Source organism: Marmota monax, unplaced genomic scaffold, assembly GCF_021218885.2.
Source record: "Marmota monax isolate L192 unplaced genomic scaffold, Marmota_monax_Labrador192_F-V1.1 WCK01_AAM20220418_F8-fsc00022, whole genome shotgun sequence".
Lineage (NCBI taxonomy): Eukaryota > Metazoa > Chordata > Mammalia > Rodentia > Sciuridae > Marmota > Marmota monax.
Genome location: NW_026695215.1, coordinates 28,454,583 through 28,470,991, shown reverse-complemented (window position 1 = coordinate 28,470,991; position 16,409 = coordinate 28,454,583). Strand labels below are relative to the sequence as shown.

The window sequence follows — 16,409 nt, the reverse complement described above, 5'->3', positions numbered from 1 at the left end:
CTGTGATTTGGGCTGGAGATAATGTTGTATGGCCTCAGAACCTTGCTCTCTGATCCCCTTGGTGACTTTCAGAGATATACAAATTCCTTTTCATGAGTCTATTGGGCAGAGGTAGTTTCCTCCAGTTGATAAAAAGTTCTAACCAAGAATGGTAGCAGGTGCCAGGAAAATGGGGGTGTCCAGACTGATAATCTGCCAGGTGGAAGCTAAAGATGGTGGAAATGCAGCCAGGTTAGAGAGTCAGGCTCTGGCAACACATGCATGCAGAGAAAATGGGGCTAGTAAAGCCACCACTACTGGTGTATATAATGAAAAAGTATCTGGCCTTAGTTTAATCACTGGGGTGTCCAGTTGGGGTCCATGTCCTTGGTGTCCCGAACAAAGAATTGAGCAAGACACACAGAAGTAACAGGCAAAGTACAGATTTATTGAAGATGAAGGTGGAAGTGGCACTCCATAATGTAGAGCAAAGTGAGCCAAGCAAGAGAGGGTCAAGGTCCCGAGGTCTGTTTTTATATGCTGGACTGTGAGGCAATCTCTTCCCTATATGGACCAGATTGAAGAACTTACTCCAGTTGAGCCCACTGGTTACCTTATAATACCTGACTAGAAGGGTGTCCAATTTTCCCCCATTGGTTACTTTAGAAAACCTAATTAGAATACTGCCTACTGTACCCCCATTGGTTATTTTAGAATTCCGATCCTGTGGCAGGAGTATTATGGGCAGGAGTAGTCATGGTAAACAGGGACACGATGACTCATCTCCCTGTCTTGTCTTCCAGTGGCATTTTTCTTATACCCTGCCTCTGACATCTTGGTTTTCCTGAACTCCTACCTAACATTAGTTCCCAGCTTCCGGCTCCTACAGCCTTTGACATTTACTGTTTTTCCTTTGCTAATGAATAAAGGGGAAAAGAGGGGGCACACTGAGCTTCCGATTGCAGGCTAGTGACCAGAAAAACAAAATAAGCATGGGTTCCAGAGGGCTAGAATTTCAGTTCCAAACTCCAGGAAGAGAAGGGGCTAGAACTAGGTTCAATTTGCCATAGCCAATCAATGAATCAACCATGCCATTGTAATGACACCTTCCAAAACAACTCTAACAGTGGGGTTTGTGGAGTGGCAGACACACTTATGTTCTGGGAAGAAAGTGTGCTTAGAGAGGGCATGGAAGCTCTATGCCCTCTCCCCTTATGCATGTCTTCCATTTGGCTTGTCAAAAGACAAAATTATAATGAACTTAGTTATAGATCTAATTAGCTTTCTATCCTATAAAATAGAATGAGAGCTCTCACTGGGCAATGGCAGAATGGTGGGATTTGTAAAATGGGAACAAAGAAACACAACAAAAGATAAAAGATGACTGATAAATATCAGTTTACTATTGTAAGAGTTAAAAGCATTTTGTGAAATTTCTTTTAGCAGTGTGAGCAATCAACCCAGGGCCTCAGATATGCCAGGCAAGTGCTCTACCACTGTTATACCCCCAGTCCTTGGGCGGACTTCTTTAATATGCCCACTCAGGTGCACTGAAACCCCCTGTTTTCAAGAAAAGAATGGTCTACTTTAGGATTTGTCTGCTTCCTTATAGTTTCAGTTTGGGGCTGAAGTATACATAGCTCAGTGGTAGAGAGTTAGCTAGCATTCATGAGATTTTGGGTTTGATCCTCAGCACTTGAAAAACAAACATACATTTCAGTATGATTATGTGGCACATTACATAAGTGACCCCATTTTGGTCTAGTCTATTGGGGCCTAGAACAAAAAGCTCAGTCCAAAATGATAGCTAGTCTTTCATATTTTTTGTTTAACTGGCTGTTCCTGGGTGGAGGTGTAGCTCAGTGGTAGAGCTCATGCTTTGCCCGAAGTCCTGGGTTCAATCTCCAGAAAACAAAAGAACAACAACAACAAAAACTCAGGTTATCACTGAGTTGCACTCTTTCATGTTCTTTACAATGAATTAATAAAATAGAAGTAAAGTGCTTTCCTGAGTTCTATGAATCATTCTAATGAATCATAAAATGTGTTGTGAGAAATAGAAAGTCCAATGGTCCATTTTCAGAATATAGTATTTGGCCTTAATTTGGATGTAAGATCCAATCATAACCATTTTGAGCTTCCCAACCTATATCCAATCATAGCCATTTTAACTATAGTCCTTCTTTTCCCTTTCCAATTTTAAAATTAGCCAATCGTGTAGATTGTAACCGTGAGCCCCTCCTATCAGAGAAAGGGGCAGTGCAGGTTTAGGGATTAAAAACAGACAGATTTAGCCAGGCATGGTGGCACATGGCTGTAATCCAGCAGCTCGGGGGGCTGAGTTCAAAGCCAGCTTCATCAATTTAGCAAGGCCCTAAGCAACTCAGTGAGACTCTGTCCCTAAATAAAATATTAAAAAGGTCTGGGGATATGGCTCAATGGTTAAGAACTCCTGAGTTCAATCCCTGGTACAAAAAGAAAAAAAGAATGTATATGTGAGAAGTCAAAATATACTCTACTGTCATATAGAACTAAAAAGAATAAAACAGGCAGACTGCATACCCAAGTGGGCTTGCTTGTCATACTGTTCAGTAACATACCCTTCTGTAGAAGTAAAGTTTGCCTTGCCAAGCCACTTCCAAGCATGAGTTTGAGTCCTTGCAGCACTCTGGTATTTCTAACATTCTGGAGGGGGTTGTTGGAACTCTAGATTTATAGCCAGTCACTAAGAAGTATGGCCCCCCTGGACTTCTGACTGGTACTGTAAGTGGGTGGGCAGACTTGAGGGACTAAGCCCTTAACCTGTGGGGTTTGTGCTAACTTCAAGAGTTAATATAAGAATTGAATTAAATTATTGGATGCTCAAGTTGGTGTCAGAAACAGAATTGGCTGTTGGTGAGCTACCTTCTCCTTGCACACATTGATATTGAAAAAACGACACCGTAGGAGGCCTGAACATATTGAAGACAAGTGTTTTAGTCAGCTTTTTTTGCTGCTGTGACCAAAAGACCTGACAAGAACAATTAGAGTAGGAAAAGTTTATTTGAGGACTCATAGTTTCAGAGGTCTCAGTCCATAGAAGGCCGGCTCCATTGCTTGGAGCTTGAGGAGAGACAGACCATCATGGTGGAAGTGGGTGGCAGAGGAAAGCAGTTGAAGACATGGGGCCAGGAAGCAGAGAACTCCCCTTCCCATGCACAAAATATAAACCCAAGGGCATACCCCCATTGACCTACTTCCTCCAGCCACACCCAACCTACCTACAGTTACCACCCATTTAATCCTTATCACTGGATTAATGAACTGATTGGCTTAAGATTCTTTCTTATAACCCAATCATTTCACCTCTAAACTTTCATGCATTACCTCACACATGAGCTTTGGGGGGACATCTAATATCTAAACTATAACAAGGCCTTAGAATAGCATAAAGAGGGTCTGGGATTGTAGCACAGTGGTAGAGTGCTCACCCAGCATGTGTGAGGCACTGGATTTGATCCTTAGCACCACACAGAAATAAATAAAATTAAGGTATTAAAGATTAAAAAAAAAAAAAAAGACTAGCATGATGAGCTAAGAAATCCAGGATTGTAGTGTTAAGCGGTTGCTTCTATGTCAAGGCACTAATTATTAAAATTTAATTCCAGGACTGATTCTATGGTTTCCAGATTAAAATACTGATTGAATTCACAGCCTAAATTTTCTTTTTTTTTTTTTTTTTGGTGCTGAGGTTTGAACCCAGGACCTCTCACTTGCTAGGCAAGCAATCTACCTCTGAGTTATACCCTCAGCCCCTCATTGGGTCTATTATGTGAAAGTTAGGCACTGATCAGGTCAGAGAATCCTGGGAAATTGGACTCCACATGTCTATATCCAGTAAGTAGCTCTGTCTATTGCCCTTGACCTACTAGTCTTAGTGACATGGTAGGTCACCGCCTTTTCCTTCACACAGGCCTCACACTGCTACTTAGGCTGCTCTGCTGCCTCTTCCTCTTTGCAATGTGGGGTACTTAGGTTTTAGTCGTCATGGCTTATATCTTCTTCATAGTCTCTTTGTAGAGCTGGCCCAGTGTTATGACTATAAATATGATCTACATACCCATGAGGCCATTTCTTACCTGAAGCCCCAGGCTTTTTAACACCAGACTTGAAGCTGCAATCATCTTGTCAACATCACTTGGATATCCAACTGGCATTTCATCTAAACCACCTTTGGCTGAACTACTGACCCACATCTCCCACAAGCTTCCATGTACACAGGTGGTACTTCTACCCCTTGGCATATGTTTCTCATATGCCTTCCTCCAAACTGTCAGCAATCTTGGTTCTACCTTCAAAATACATGCAAAAGGACTATGAGTGTAGCACAACGGCTCAGTGGTAGAGTGCTTGCCTCTCATTGAGGCCTTGGGTTCAATTCCCGCACATATACACTGAAGTATATATATATAGAAGCTGGGTATGGTAGCACATGCCTATAATTCCAGCAACTCCAGATGCTGAGACAGGAGGACCCAAGTTTGAGGCCAGTCTCAGAAATTTAGCAAGACCATCAGCAATTTGGTGAGACCCTGTCTCAAATTAAAAAATAAAAAGGACTGGGGGCTGGGGATGTGGCTCAACCGGTAGCGCGCTCGCCTGGCATGTGTGCAGCCCGGGTTCGATCCTCAGCACCACACACAAACAAAGATGTTGTGTCCGCTGAAAACTAAAAAATAAATATTAAAATTTAAAAAAAAAAAAAAAAAAAAAAAAGGACTGGGGATATAGCTCAGTGGTTAAATGCCCCTGGGTTCAATTGCTAGTACAAAAAAAAAAAAAAAAAAGTGTGTACATATGGGGGTGGGTGATGCTGGAGGCACAGCTCAGTGGTAAAGCTCATGCTTGGTATGCTAGTATACATAAGACCCTGAGTTCAGTCCCAGCACCAAAAAATAAAAATAAAAAAATAGATGCAAAATCTGACCACTTCTCAGTAGCTCCACCAGAAGCATCATTGTCTTTTATCTGAATTATTGCAGCAGGTTCCACCCAAGTGTCCTCGCCCCATTAAAGTATATTCTCCCCAGCAGCTCAGGAGGCTGAGGTAGAGGATCACAAGTTCAAAGACAGATTCAGCAAAAGCAAGGTGCTAAGCAACTCAGTAAGACCCTGTCTCTAAATAAAATACAAAATAGGGTTGGAGATGTGGCTCAGTGGTTGAGTGCCCCTGAGTTCAATCCCCAGTATTTAAAAAAAAAAAAAAAAAAGTATATTCTCAACTCAGTAGCAGCCAGAGGAAAGATAATTTTCAAATGTTTATCAAGTCAAGTCACTCTTCCCAAGACCCTGAGATTGAAGTCCTAGATCAAAAAGAACTGGTCCTCCTTTATCTAGGGTTCAATATAATCTACTCTCCATGACTTCTCAGATTTAGTCTTCCTCCTTTTCTTCGTTCTTCCCAAGCCACCCCAGCCTCTTCTATGTCCTTGAACTAACTGGTGGCTGTGCAATGCTCCATAACCTAATCCAAGGCTTTGGCACCCTCTAATATGCTACATCTTTTGCTTATTTGTTTACTGTGTGTGTCTCTCCCCACTAGAATGTCATCTATCTGACAGCAGGGAAGTTACCCATTATGCTTACTCCTGTATTCCCACTGCTTAGCACTTGATAGGCACTTAACAAATGTGCTGAATTAATGAATTAAGTGTAATGCACAAAAAATTCAGATCACCACTAACCCCCAGTTTTTTTGGTACTTTCCTTGCCCACTAAAGTAAGGTGTCCTAGAAAGATATGAGGGAATGTGGCTTTGCAAAAGGGAGCCAACGATTCTTATGGTCCTTCCTCCCAATTTCTTAGTGTCTCTTATGCCTTAAACTAGAGATGGATCTCAGCATGTCTGGGAGGCTCTATTACATGAGCCAAACCCAGAGGGATAGCTTATACATCAAAAGAATTATAACACATTGTTACTTTATATTGGCCAAAATGTGAAGAAATGTGTGAGACTGAAGTCCTAGACCTAAAAGAACAAGTTTAGATTGAGCTACATTTATCAATATGGGTACAGAAACTTGGGGTTCACTGTGCTAGCTCAAGTTGTTGGGGATTGTTCTACATACCTGTTTGGTTAGCTGAATGAAAGCTGGATCTCACTAAATGCAGTGAGATACTGTATAAGTCCATTTTCCATTGCTCTAGCAAAATACCTGAGGCTTAAAAACAGAGGTTCATTTTTTATTTTTTGGTGCTGTGGATTAAACCCAGGGCCTGACACATACTAAGCATGCATTCTATCACCCAGCTATAAAACAGGTTTATTTAGCTCAGAATTTTATTTATTTATTTATTTGGTTGGGGGGCGTAACTTGGGATTGAACCTAGGGGTACTTAACCACTGAGCCATATGTCAGCTCTTTTTTATTTTTTATTTTGAAACAAGAGTCTTGCCAAGTTGCTTAGGGCCTCCCTAAATTGCTAACACTGGTTCGAATTTGCAATCCTCCTGCCTCAGCTTCCTGAGTCACTGGAATTATACGCATGTACCACTGTGCTCAGTGCCCTTTTTTAAATTTTGAAATAGGGTCTCACTAAATTGCCAAGGTTTGCTCAAATTTACAATCTTCCTGCCTCAGCCTCCCCACTCTCTTGAATTACAGGCCTGTGTTTGAAGTCTACCTCTTAAAGGTCCTCTGCCTCCTAGCATTGACACACTGAAGACCAAGCTTTCATCACATGAATGCTTGGGGACACAGCCAAGCTATATCCAAACCATAGCAGATGCCCAGAGCTTCCTAGTACACGTAGTGCTTAAGATCTAGTCATTCATTCAAAATAAATGTTGGGACTGAAATTTTATCATGGACAACTCACCTTTTCCCTGAATTCCTAGAAAAGGCCCAGAAAATACTCTCTTCACTGAGGCCATCGAAAATTCATTGCTGAGGCGAGCATCTTTGAAAACTTGTTAGACTACTATAGCAAAGTGCAATAAACTGATTGACTGAAACCACAGAAAGTTCAAGAAGCCTGGGCAATTTCGTGAGACCTTATGTCAAAATAAAATATAAAAGGGGCTAGAGATGTAGCTCAGTGATACGGTACACCTGGGTTCAATCTCTGGTACCATACACACACAAAAGGGGGCGGGCAGGATGGCATGGTGGCACAGGCCTGTAATCCCCGCAGCTCAAGAGATTGAGAAAGGGGGATGGCGAGTTCAAAGCCAGCCTCAGCAAAAGCAAACTGAGACCCTGTCTCTAAATAAAATACTAAATAGGGCTGGGGATGTGGCTCAGTGGTCGAGTGCCCCTCAGTTCAATCCCCAGTATTCCCAAAAAAGCAGGGGGAGAGGCTCTTAGATTTCAATTTAGATAACAGAATGCTAAGTAACAATGGTTAAGCAGTGTTGAGCTGCCAGAAGAAAGAGGTGCAGAGACCATGACATGTAGGACATGTAGGTAATTTGAAAGGTCAGAATTGCGGGGATCTTTCACAGTAGGAAACTAATCATCAGGCCCCCAGAACAAAACTAGATGAAAAGCCAGCAGAGTTCTACTTATATGACAGAACCTGTGGCTCAGCTAACAGAATCCTGACTGCAATAAAAAGGATCCCTCATCAACTTTCCAGATAAAATCAGTTCATGAACCCAGGAGCCCCTGAAGGGAGCCAGGTAGGCACCCTTTAAGGAGGGCCTCCAGCATGTCCATGAGTGTAGCTCAGGGCTCAATCCAAGGCAACATAATTCCTCTCCGGTGAGGGGTGTCCCCAGGGAGTAGGAGCTGAACCAAGGATTCCCACTCAGATTGAAAAGAAAGATCTCTATATGGGGCATGTACAGAACTGTCAGAGAGAATACCTCAAAAGCAGAAAACTGGCTACAAAATACAATCTTAAATTATCATGTTTTAAAAAGTATTTATTGCAAAGAATGCTGGACACAGTGTGATTTGTAGCTGAGATTCAATACCATCCATTCTCAGGAAAGCAGGAAAACATTTGCAACTTGGACACATCAACCATCCCAGCTACCTGGCAGCCAACCAGGCTTCTGGCTGCCTATGCAGAGGTTTCTCCAGGACAATGTTGAGGGAGAGGGCTGATCCTTGCACATGCCCTGACCCCAGACTTCCTTCTGCCCTATCCCTAGTCCTTGTAATACATCCATGTCCAGCAGCTCCTGCCTCTTCTCTATACGGGGAGAACCAAGGCTTCAGTGGTCTTGCCTCAGGTGACATTGAAATGTAAATGCACAGCCACTGGCCAAAGGGATCTGCTATAGCTAATAAGTATTTTCAGGAGGTGTCAAAAGTCACCAAAACTTCAAGGGACACAGAAGCAAAGGCTTCAGTCTCCATGTTTCAAAGGCAGTGATTTGGACCTCTGGCTTCAGTTTGGGGCTTGGTGGTCCAATAGGTAATGATTCTAGAAGGATCCTGTCCTAGCCCTGTCCCAGACATCTCTCTACCTGTATTTATTCAAAGATGCTACAGCACACAAGGATGAGAGACCACTGGCCAGGGACAGGGACAGTGGCTCCTCTCAGGGACAGGTGGTACTGACAGGCTGCAAAGTTAAGGGGGCTGGAAAAGATAGGCTACTCTAGCCAGGCACAGGCATGGAAAGATTCCAGATACAAAATGGGCTTGGGAATCCAGGAGCATGGCTTCACCAATGTCCACGTATGGCATCTGACAGAGAGAATCTGACTACTAGTCCTTCCAGACACTTTCCAGTACTGACCCACAACCTGACTGGTTGGGCTGTTGGCCAGCTATAAAAAGGATCCAGAAACCATTGCCTGGACCCAGAAGAACTCAGGGGCATGACAGATGTCAGACTTTGTAAAGCCATTTTCACCAGGCTTCATATGCACATGAATCAAAGTTGTGATGCAATTGGAGAAATGCTTTCTTGGCCAGGGGCTACCTCTGTCCTCTCCCTTCCTCAGTCTCACAGGTAGAAGTCAACAAACACCAGGACAGATTTTATAGGACCACAAGTTTTTCTGAACGATTTATGGCAAATGCATGTTTCTGCCACCAATATACATTCCTGTGTGGATAGAAGCTGCAACAGGCAAGAGGCAACCTCGTCCCTGGCTGCCAGTAGACATAGCCTGGGAAGGGGAGACTCAGCCCTCCCCTTGAGCACTTCGGTGTATGCACCAGAAAGGTAACTTGTACAACTACCCAGTCTTTACGTGGTTGCACTATGACCTGTGGGAAGGGGTGGCTTTGGCCACCAGCTTGCCCATATTCCAGTGTATGCACAGTTGGGAAGGGGTGGTCACAAATACTCTTCTTCCGACATGTTTCTACAGCATCACAAGATGCTAAAGCAGTGTGTTGCTTTCAGGAGTGTCCACAAATATGAGTGATATGGACCCAAGGACCTGGTCAGTGTCTTCTTCTCTTCAATTCCTGGATGGGAAGGATGGGGAAGGCTCTCCCGCTCACCTGAGGCAGCAGATGCTCAGGGATCCATGAAGACCTGGCCACTGGCTCAGCAAGAGGCCACAGAGCAGGTAGTAAAGGTCCTACAGGGTGTCACTTGGTCAGCCCCAGACAATTGGGCCACAGTGACAACATCTCAACGAGACTTTCTGCTTCACATTTAGGGATATACACTTCACAAAGCCATCTGGCCTTTTGAGAGTAACCACCTGAAAGCTGCAACAAAGGGACCAGCTGCTGGGCAGCCTCAGCCCACCGACGTGGCACAGTCTAGTCCAGTGATTCTTAGCAGCAGGTTAGCAGCCACGCCCAACCCTGTCACAGACTATCAACAAGGAGGCAGGTGAGCTGGGCAGGGACTCTGGGTGCTGCCAGCCATACACTGCTTTGAGAGTATTTCTGCATGGTGACTGTCACATACACAGACCTTCTGCAGAGATCAATGCCTGCCCAGGGGTTGCAGTGGATGAGAAATGGTCACTGGTGAGCCGGGACTGTGACAAGGGCTTCCTCTGGAGGCCGAGAGATGTCTACATTCTGCACAATAAAAACACAGAACATTCATCCTGTAGCAGGATAGATAGGAAACCTACTGCCTGCTTTCCCTATCATGTGGCCAGATGGGACGGGTATACATTCTCACCTCAGGAGACCCAGCCACAGGACTCTAGACCCTTAGCTTCCCTAAGAATGTAGTCACAAGCTTCCTGTCACACAATAGGTGCTCAGACAATAGGGCAAAGGTTGGGTGGGGAATGTCACTCAGCTCATTGCTCTATTATAGGCAGGTCAAAGCAAGGCTTTCAGTTACAAGGACCTACAGGTTAGACAAAGCAAGGTTAACTCCTGCTCAGGGTTGGGTCACATATAGAGGAACCCTTGGCTTATAGCCTGAGTCCTCATTAGTGGGGACAGGGAGGGAGTTAAACTCCTAGGAGGTGCCTCCCTCCTGGCTCTGTCAGAGCATAGGTGTCAGACATGGCCCCAGAAGTCCATGAACATCTCCTAGTCTACAGCCTGGTCTGCTCCTTCAGGGCTGGAGCACAGTCCCCTGAAGCTTTCAACTACAGATGGCCCCTACAAAACTATAGAACCCATCTTTGGTCTGCTGAGCTCAGGATATCTCAAGCCTGAGAACAGGGGTCCTCAGACTCCCCTCAGTTCTACGAGGCTGTCCTACATAAGCCCTATTCTTGTGCCCCTCCTCCCACCTGTGGGTCATGAGAACTATCACCTGAAGGAGCAGGTCACCAATGATTTGAGTTGCAGCCTTGTGCAATGTGATGCCCAGATCCACAGGGAAAGAGATAGCCCCCTTGACCTATACCATGGGCTCACAGACCAGCCACTGGAATTGTAGGGGCAGGTATATTTCTAACCTTGAGGTAGGTTTCCTGAGGGCCCCCATTCCCACCATATCCCAACCCCAAAGATGAGCCAGGAAACTATAGGATCCTATCTCCCTGAAAGGGAACTGTCTGGAAACCTATGGCCAATAATAGTAACTCTTTTTCAGAAGTATGCATCCTGAGACTGTCAGAGTGACTATCAGCCAGAGCATGGCCATGGGCTGGCAGGGTTAGCCCCCAAAGGCTGCCAGATCCAGGGACCTCACTCACCATTACCCTATCAGTGCTGGGGGCCCAACACCACCTGAGCTTTCCTCAGTGAAAAGGATGCCTGGTAGAATATGCCTTCCCCTGGCAGGGGATGTGGGGATAAGAAAGATAGTAGAATGAAACAGAAATTGCTTTATGTATGCATGTGACTGTATAACCAATGTGATTCTACAATATGTACACTCAGAAAAATGAGAAATTATATCCCATCTATGTATGATATATCAAAGTATATAAGTGCATTCTACTGTCATGTGTAACTAATTAAAAAAGAAAAAAAAAGAATATGCCTTCCCCTGTGCCCTGTAGGTGCTAGACAGCGTGGTTCAAACTTGGCCAAGACAAAGATTCCCAGAGCAAAGAGAAAAGAGGCCTGCATGGTGACTGGTCCTGGTTGTGGAAAGCAACGTTGGGAAGGAATAGGACACATTACTATCTGAAGGTGAGGAGGGGCACCTCAGCAAAGACCCTAGTCCATGTATGTGCCACCATGAATGGCAACAGATATGACTAAGGCCACAGAAGTCTTCCTGGTGCAGTGGACTCCAGAAGGGAAGGGAGGTCCTCTCCTTGGCTGCTATGAAAGGACCGCCACATAGTCAGTGAAACTGGTACTGGGTAGCACTTAGAGGAGCTTCACCACCATGAACAAGGCCCTTGGAGAACAGAGGTAGTGAGCTGTCCTTCTGGAGGCAGTTTTCTGCCTACAGCTAGGCTCCTCAGCATCTTCCCCAACAAAACATGATACTGTTCTTATGTTCAAAAGCACTTTAGTCAGAAATGATGCTCACACAAGGCCTGGACTGGCAGAAGATAGAAAAATCCCCACTTGCTCCTCTTTGTCTCAGACCTCTATGGTGGGGCTACTGGGAGTTGTGTGACTTCTCAAGAAGTGGCAGTCCACCATACCCAAATTCAGGTGCTTACTGACATGGTAGCCCAGCCCCAGGGATTCCCCTACCCCTAGAGCAGCTAACCAAGACACAGCCCCACCCAAGGACAGGAGAACTATCTGGGCAGAAAACAGCCTTGGCAAAAGATTTGAGCTCCTTCTGGCAGGCACCCAAGCTGGCCTTAAAGATTTAGAGTCTCAACACCTCTGGGCAACATGCCTGCCATCCCAGCAGTGACCCCAATACTACCTGAGGCCTGTCCCGGTGTGTGTTCACAGCTGCCACATTTAGGAATATGGATTCCACTTTACAACCTGTCAGAAAAGAGGAAAATTTAGTTCCCCCTCCCTGGAAAGACTGCTGGAGACAGAGGACAAAATCTTATCTCAGGAGGAGGTTATGGATTGTGGAATGGAGCAGCTATCTCAGCTTTACTCTAGTACTAGTACTCCCACCTCAGGTAGCCCTAAGGAGTCAGTCAGGAAAGATTAGGAAAGAGATGGTATCTTGTCAGTCTTGTGCTTATCCATGTATGACTGCCCAGACAGCTCCACCCAGAGGCCCCAAGCTGCCTACGCAGGGACCAAGAGCAGAGCAGCAACAGGCTTAAGCTCAACATGGGGTCACTTATTTGTGGGGGGGTCCTCAAACCACTGATAACCCTAACCCTGCCACACAAGGTCAAATCAATTTGTGCTGGGTGCTCAGTGCAAGGGGGAGGTTATCACACATTGGAATGAAATTAGCTGCCCATACAGCTTCATCCTCAAATGAGAACCTGTATCAGAGGAGTTAACACCCAAACTAGAAAGCTGCCTGAGCTCTCTGTTAGTGTAGTGAGAGGCAGGAGTGAGATATAAACTGCGCTGTACCCAGAACATTTTAAGATCCAGGTCCTGGGGGTCATGGGTGTTTGGGTGGTTTTCGAAACACCAGTAGAAAAGGCCCTCATGCAGGTGGGTAATGGTTAAGGAAGGATCATTGGAGACGCTTCCTGAGGTCACATAAACATCCCCCCCCCCGCCCCAGTAATAGAGATTGAATTCAGGGCTTTGCACATGCTAGGCAAGGGCTCTTACACTTAGCAACATCCTCAGCCTTTTTTTTCCCCCTCTTTTTTTGGGGGAAGGGCTCAAACTTATGATCCTTCCACCTTAGCCTCCCAAATTCCTGGGATTATAGATATGTGTGACAGAGTCCCATTTCAACATAAACTTTTAAATAACAAACTTAAAAAGCAAATTGGGAATGGTAGTGGTACAGGGACTGGAGGAATGGGCCCCTAATGGAATTTTCAAGTGATTTGCCAAAAATCACAAAATGCTACAGAAAGCTAAGATCAACTGTGGGACCCTCCCTTACCATAAGCCACAGGAGTCAGCTTCAGGACTGTGTGCAGTGGACACTTGAGGTAGGGAAGCTGTTCTGTGGACAAAGAAAGGAATGGATAACATGCCCAGGTGACAGTCCCTCTTTTTCACACACACACACACACACACACACACACACACATCCCACCTCCCCAGAGGCAAGACCCCTAACCTGCTGCCTTGTCAAGGAAGTAGGCCAGAAGACACCGCATCACAGCCTGGTGGCAGATGACTAGCACATTCTCTTGCCTCTCCAATTCCATAATGACTGGTTCTAGACGCTGGACCAGGTCCTCATAGGACTATAAGGGCAAACAGGAAGGTTGTCTCTCAGGCCTGGATTCCAGGGTAGGTAGGAACAGAAGCATCCTGGGCAATGGGCTACCTTCCCATTCCTGGAGCTGCTCACCATTCAGAAATTTGTGGCTAACCCTCTTCCAGCCTGGCTTCTGAGGGGATAGAGTTGGTAGACGCCCTTAGAAGACTGCCAGTGAGATGTCTGGCTTGAGAAGGAAGAAAGTAGGAGTGGGCAATGTGGGAAAGGAGCCACCTCCCCGTCCCAGGGCCAGGACTAGGTAGGACTGAGAGGGCTAGGCCTTAAGCTCCCATCCCAAAGGACTACCTCACACCCACTCATGGGGACATACACTGAACCCTATGGGAATTCACATTCTATTAACTGTGGCTGACGGAAAAGATGCAAGATGCAACCTGCTTTCAGTTCACAGCAGACAATGGTGGTAGGGAAGGGGAACAAAGGCCCCAGAATTTCCTGGAGAGTAATTGTCAGAAACACATGAGGTTTCTAGGAACAACCCTCACAGTGTGCCCTCTGCCTTCCCCTACCTCTGTGATAATATGTAATTTGGACCCTTGCTGGTCCCCTAATCAACACTCATATGTTAGGAGAATTGGGCTTAAGCCTTGAGGGAATTTTATTTCTCTGTATATAATGAGTAGCCCTTTAAAATAAAGTACCCATGGTTGAATTTGCCCCATGCTTTGACTCGGAAGCAATACCAATACACTGATTTCTGCTGGCCCCTAGTAGTTCTAGGCAGAACTTGGATCAATTCATTTAACTTCAATTTATCTAACTTCTACCTCAGGCCATTTCCTAGAAGGGAGAAGAGCTGCATGAGTGAAAAGTGACTCCCCAGTTTCTGACCTGGGGCCTAGACTGACCAGGGACTCTATTGGAGGGAAGGTGACAAGTGCAGATCACTTATAGTGATCACAATCTATCTGGGGAAGGTGCCTCTGGGTCTGGAACCAAGGCTGGGGTGGTGCCTAGAGCTGTAGAGAGGACAGGATCATCCTGTAATGATGGGAAGCATCCATAGGGAAAGCAAAGGCCCAGCATTGAGACATGAGTGGGCTAAGACCTAAGTCTCAGGCCTGGCATGTGTCCCTACTACTTAGCTATTTGAGCACCCTAGGAAGGGCTAACAACTTCCTGGCAAAGGAGCTAGGAATGTAAGGAGACCATAAACGAAGCCAAACCACACAGAGCCAGGCTCTGTTGTGCCTCCACCCTGGAAATGAGGAAAACAGGGACAAGGAACAGGGATTCAACAGCTCCCAGGGTTGGATACCTGCTCTATGTAATACTGTCCACCCACCAACCAAGGAGGGGGCAGAGGCCTGGACCACAGAGCTAGGAAGTGGCAGAGATGAAACACATACCACAGATCCTCAGTCACAGGCAGTATTCCCAGATAGGCATCAGGTAGTTGGAATAAGACCCAAATCCCACCTACCTCACCCTTGGGGTACCGGTACCGGTACTTGTCTTGGTCCCGCAGGGCAAATTCCAGTGGATAATGATACTGAATTTCCTCATATGTCATCTCCTCACAGACACCCTAGGAAGACACCACAGTCATCACATCTCTCAATCTAGGCCTGGAAAATCAGTCTTGCAGTGGTTGGGGAATTACAGGCAGAGAAGACCATTCACAGGGCATTTCCTAGGCCAATGGAACTCTCCCAGCCTAGAACTTAGACTATCTGGGGAAAGTGTGTCCTCTCAGAACACAGCCTGAGGCAGCCCCCTGTTTCTATGAAGCTACCAGAACAATCTTTGCCCATCCATCCAGTTTATGCCATAAAATTAAACACAAATGTTAAATGTGCATCTTTTTTCTGTGCTGTGAAAATATAAAGTCTTAGTATAGAGTGTTGTACAAATTATAAAGCAATTTTCACTTGTGTCATTCAGAACACACACACCCAACATAGATTACTTTATACAAATATATTAAAAAACAAAACACCAAACAAATAAACACAAATAAAACAAAGCAAACAAACAAAAAACCCACAAAAAACAACAATAACAAAAGTACCCAACCTGCAGAAAATGATTGAAAATAATTAAGTGTAATTTGAGGACACAGAGAGGCCCAGAGTGAATTAAACCATCTCTTCCTTAGCCTGGTGCACCCCTACTGAGCCACATTACCAGCAGCATTGTGGACCACTTTCCCAGGGCCCTGTAAAGAATGACAAACTCTCCCCAATCCATTCCTTCATTCAGGAGTCTAGGAATGTCTGAATTGACCAGTGATTTTCCTGAGGCCCAAGCCAAAAGCCATTAAAGAAGACATATCCAGAGAGAGAGAGAGAAACAATAAAGTATCCTAACAAAAAGCTGCATGTCTCTGATTTTGTTCATCTTTTTTCTACAAAGACTGGGCAGGGCTGGGGATACAGTTCAGTTGGTAGAGTACTTGCCTCGCATGCACAAGGCCATGGGTTCAATCCCCAGCACCATACAATCACAAAAAAGACTATAAGAAAAGATAGAGCCAGGCATGGTGGCACACACCTATAATCCCAGTGGCTTGTAGGATCACGAGTTCAAAGCCAGCCTCAGCAACAGCGAGGCACTAAACAACTCAATGAGACCTTGTCTCTAAATAAAATACAAAATAGGGCTGGAGATGTGGCTCAGTGGGCAAGTGCCCCTGAGTTCAATTCCCGGTATCCGGTGGGGGGGGGGGAATGATAGGGACTCGTGTTGTGGCTCAGTGATGGAATGCTTTCCTAGCACATGTGAGGCACTGGATTCAATCCTTGGCACTACATAAAAAAACAAATAAA

The 16,409-nt window shown here is 45.3% G+C and overlaps 1 protein-coding gene across 5 annotated transcripts in view; it reads right to left on the bottom strand.

Annotated features, from left to right (window-relative positions):
- Positions 1-7,864: 7,864 nt before the first annotated feature.
- Positions 7,865-16,409, bottom strand: part of Pfkfb4 (6-phosphofructo-2-kinase/fructose-2,6-biphosphatase 4) — a 43,680-nt gene continuing 35,135 nt past the window's right edge. For all 5 annotated transcript variants that reach the window (XM_046431760.2, XM_046431762.2, XM_058574845.1 and 2 more), the window contains 5 exons: positions 15,065-15,169; positions 13,477-13,606; positions 13,297-13,359; positions 12,184-12,248; positions 7,865-9,959 (listed from right to left, as the gene is read on the bottom strand). In XM_046431760.2, coding sequence (XP_046287716.1) covers positions 9,900-9,959; positions 12,184-12,248; positions 13,297-13,359; positions 13,477-13,606; positions 15,065-15,169 — 423 coding nt within the window. In that variant the 3' untranslated portion in view covers positions 7,865-9,899. The remainder of the gene's footprint in view (positions 9,960-12,183; positions 12,249-13,296; positions 13,360-13,476; positions 13,607-15,064; positions 15,170-16,409) is intronic.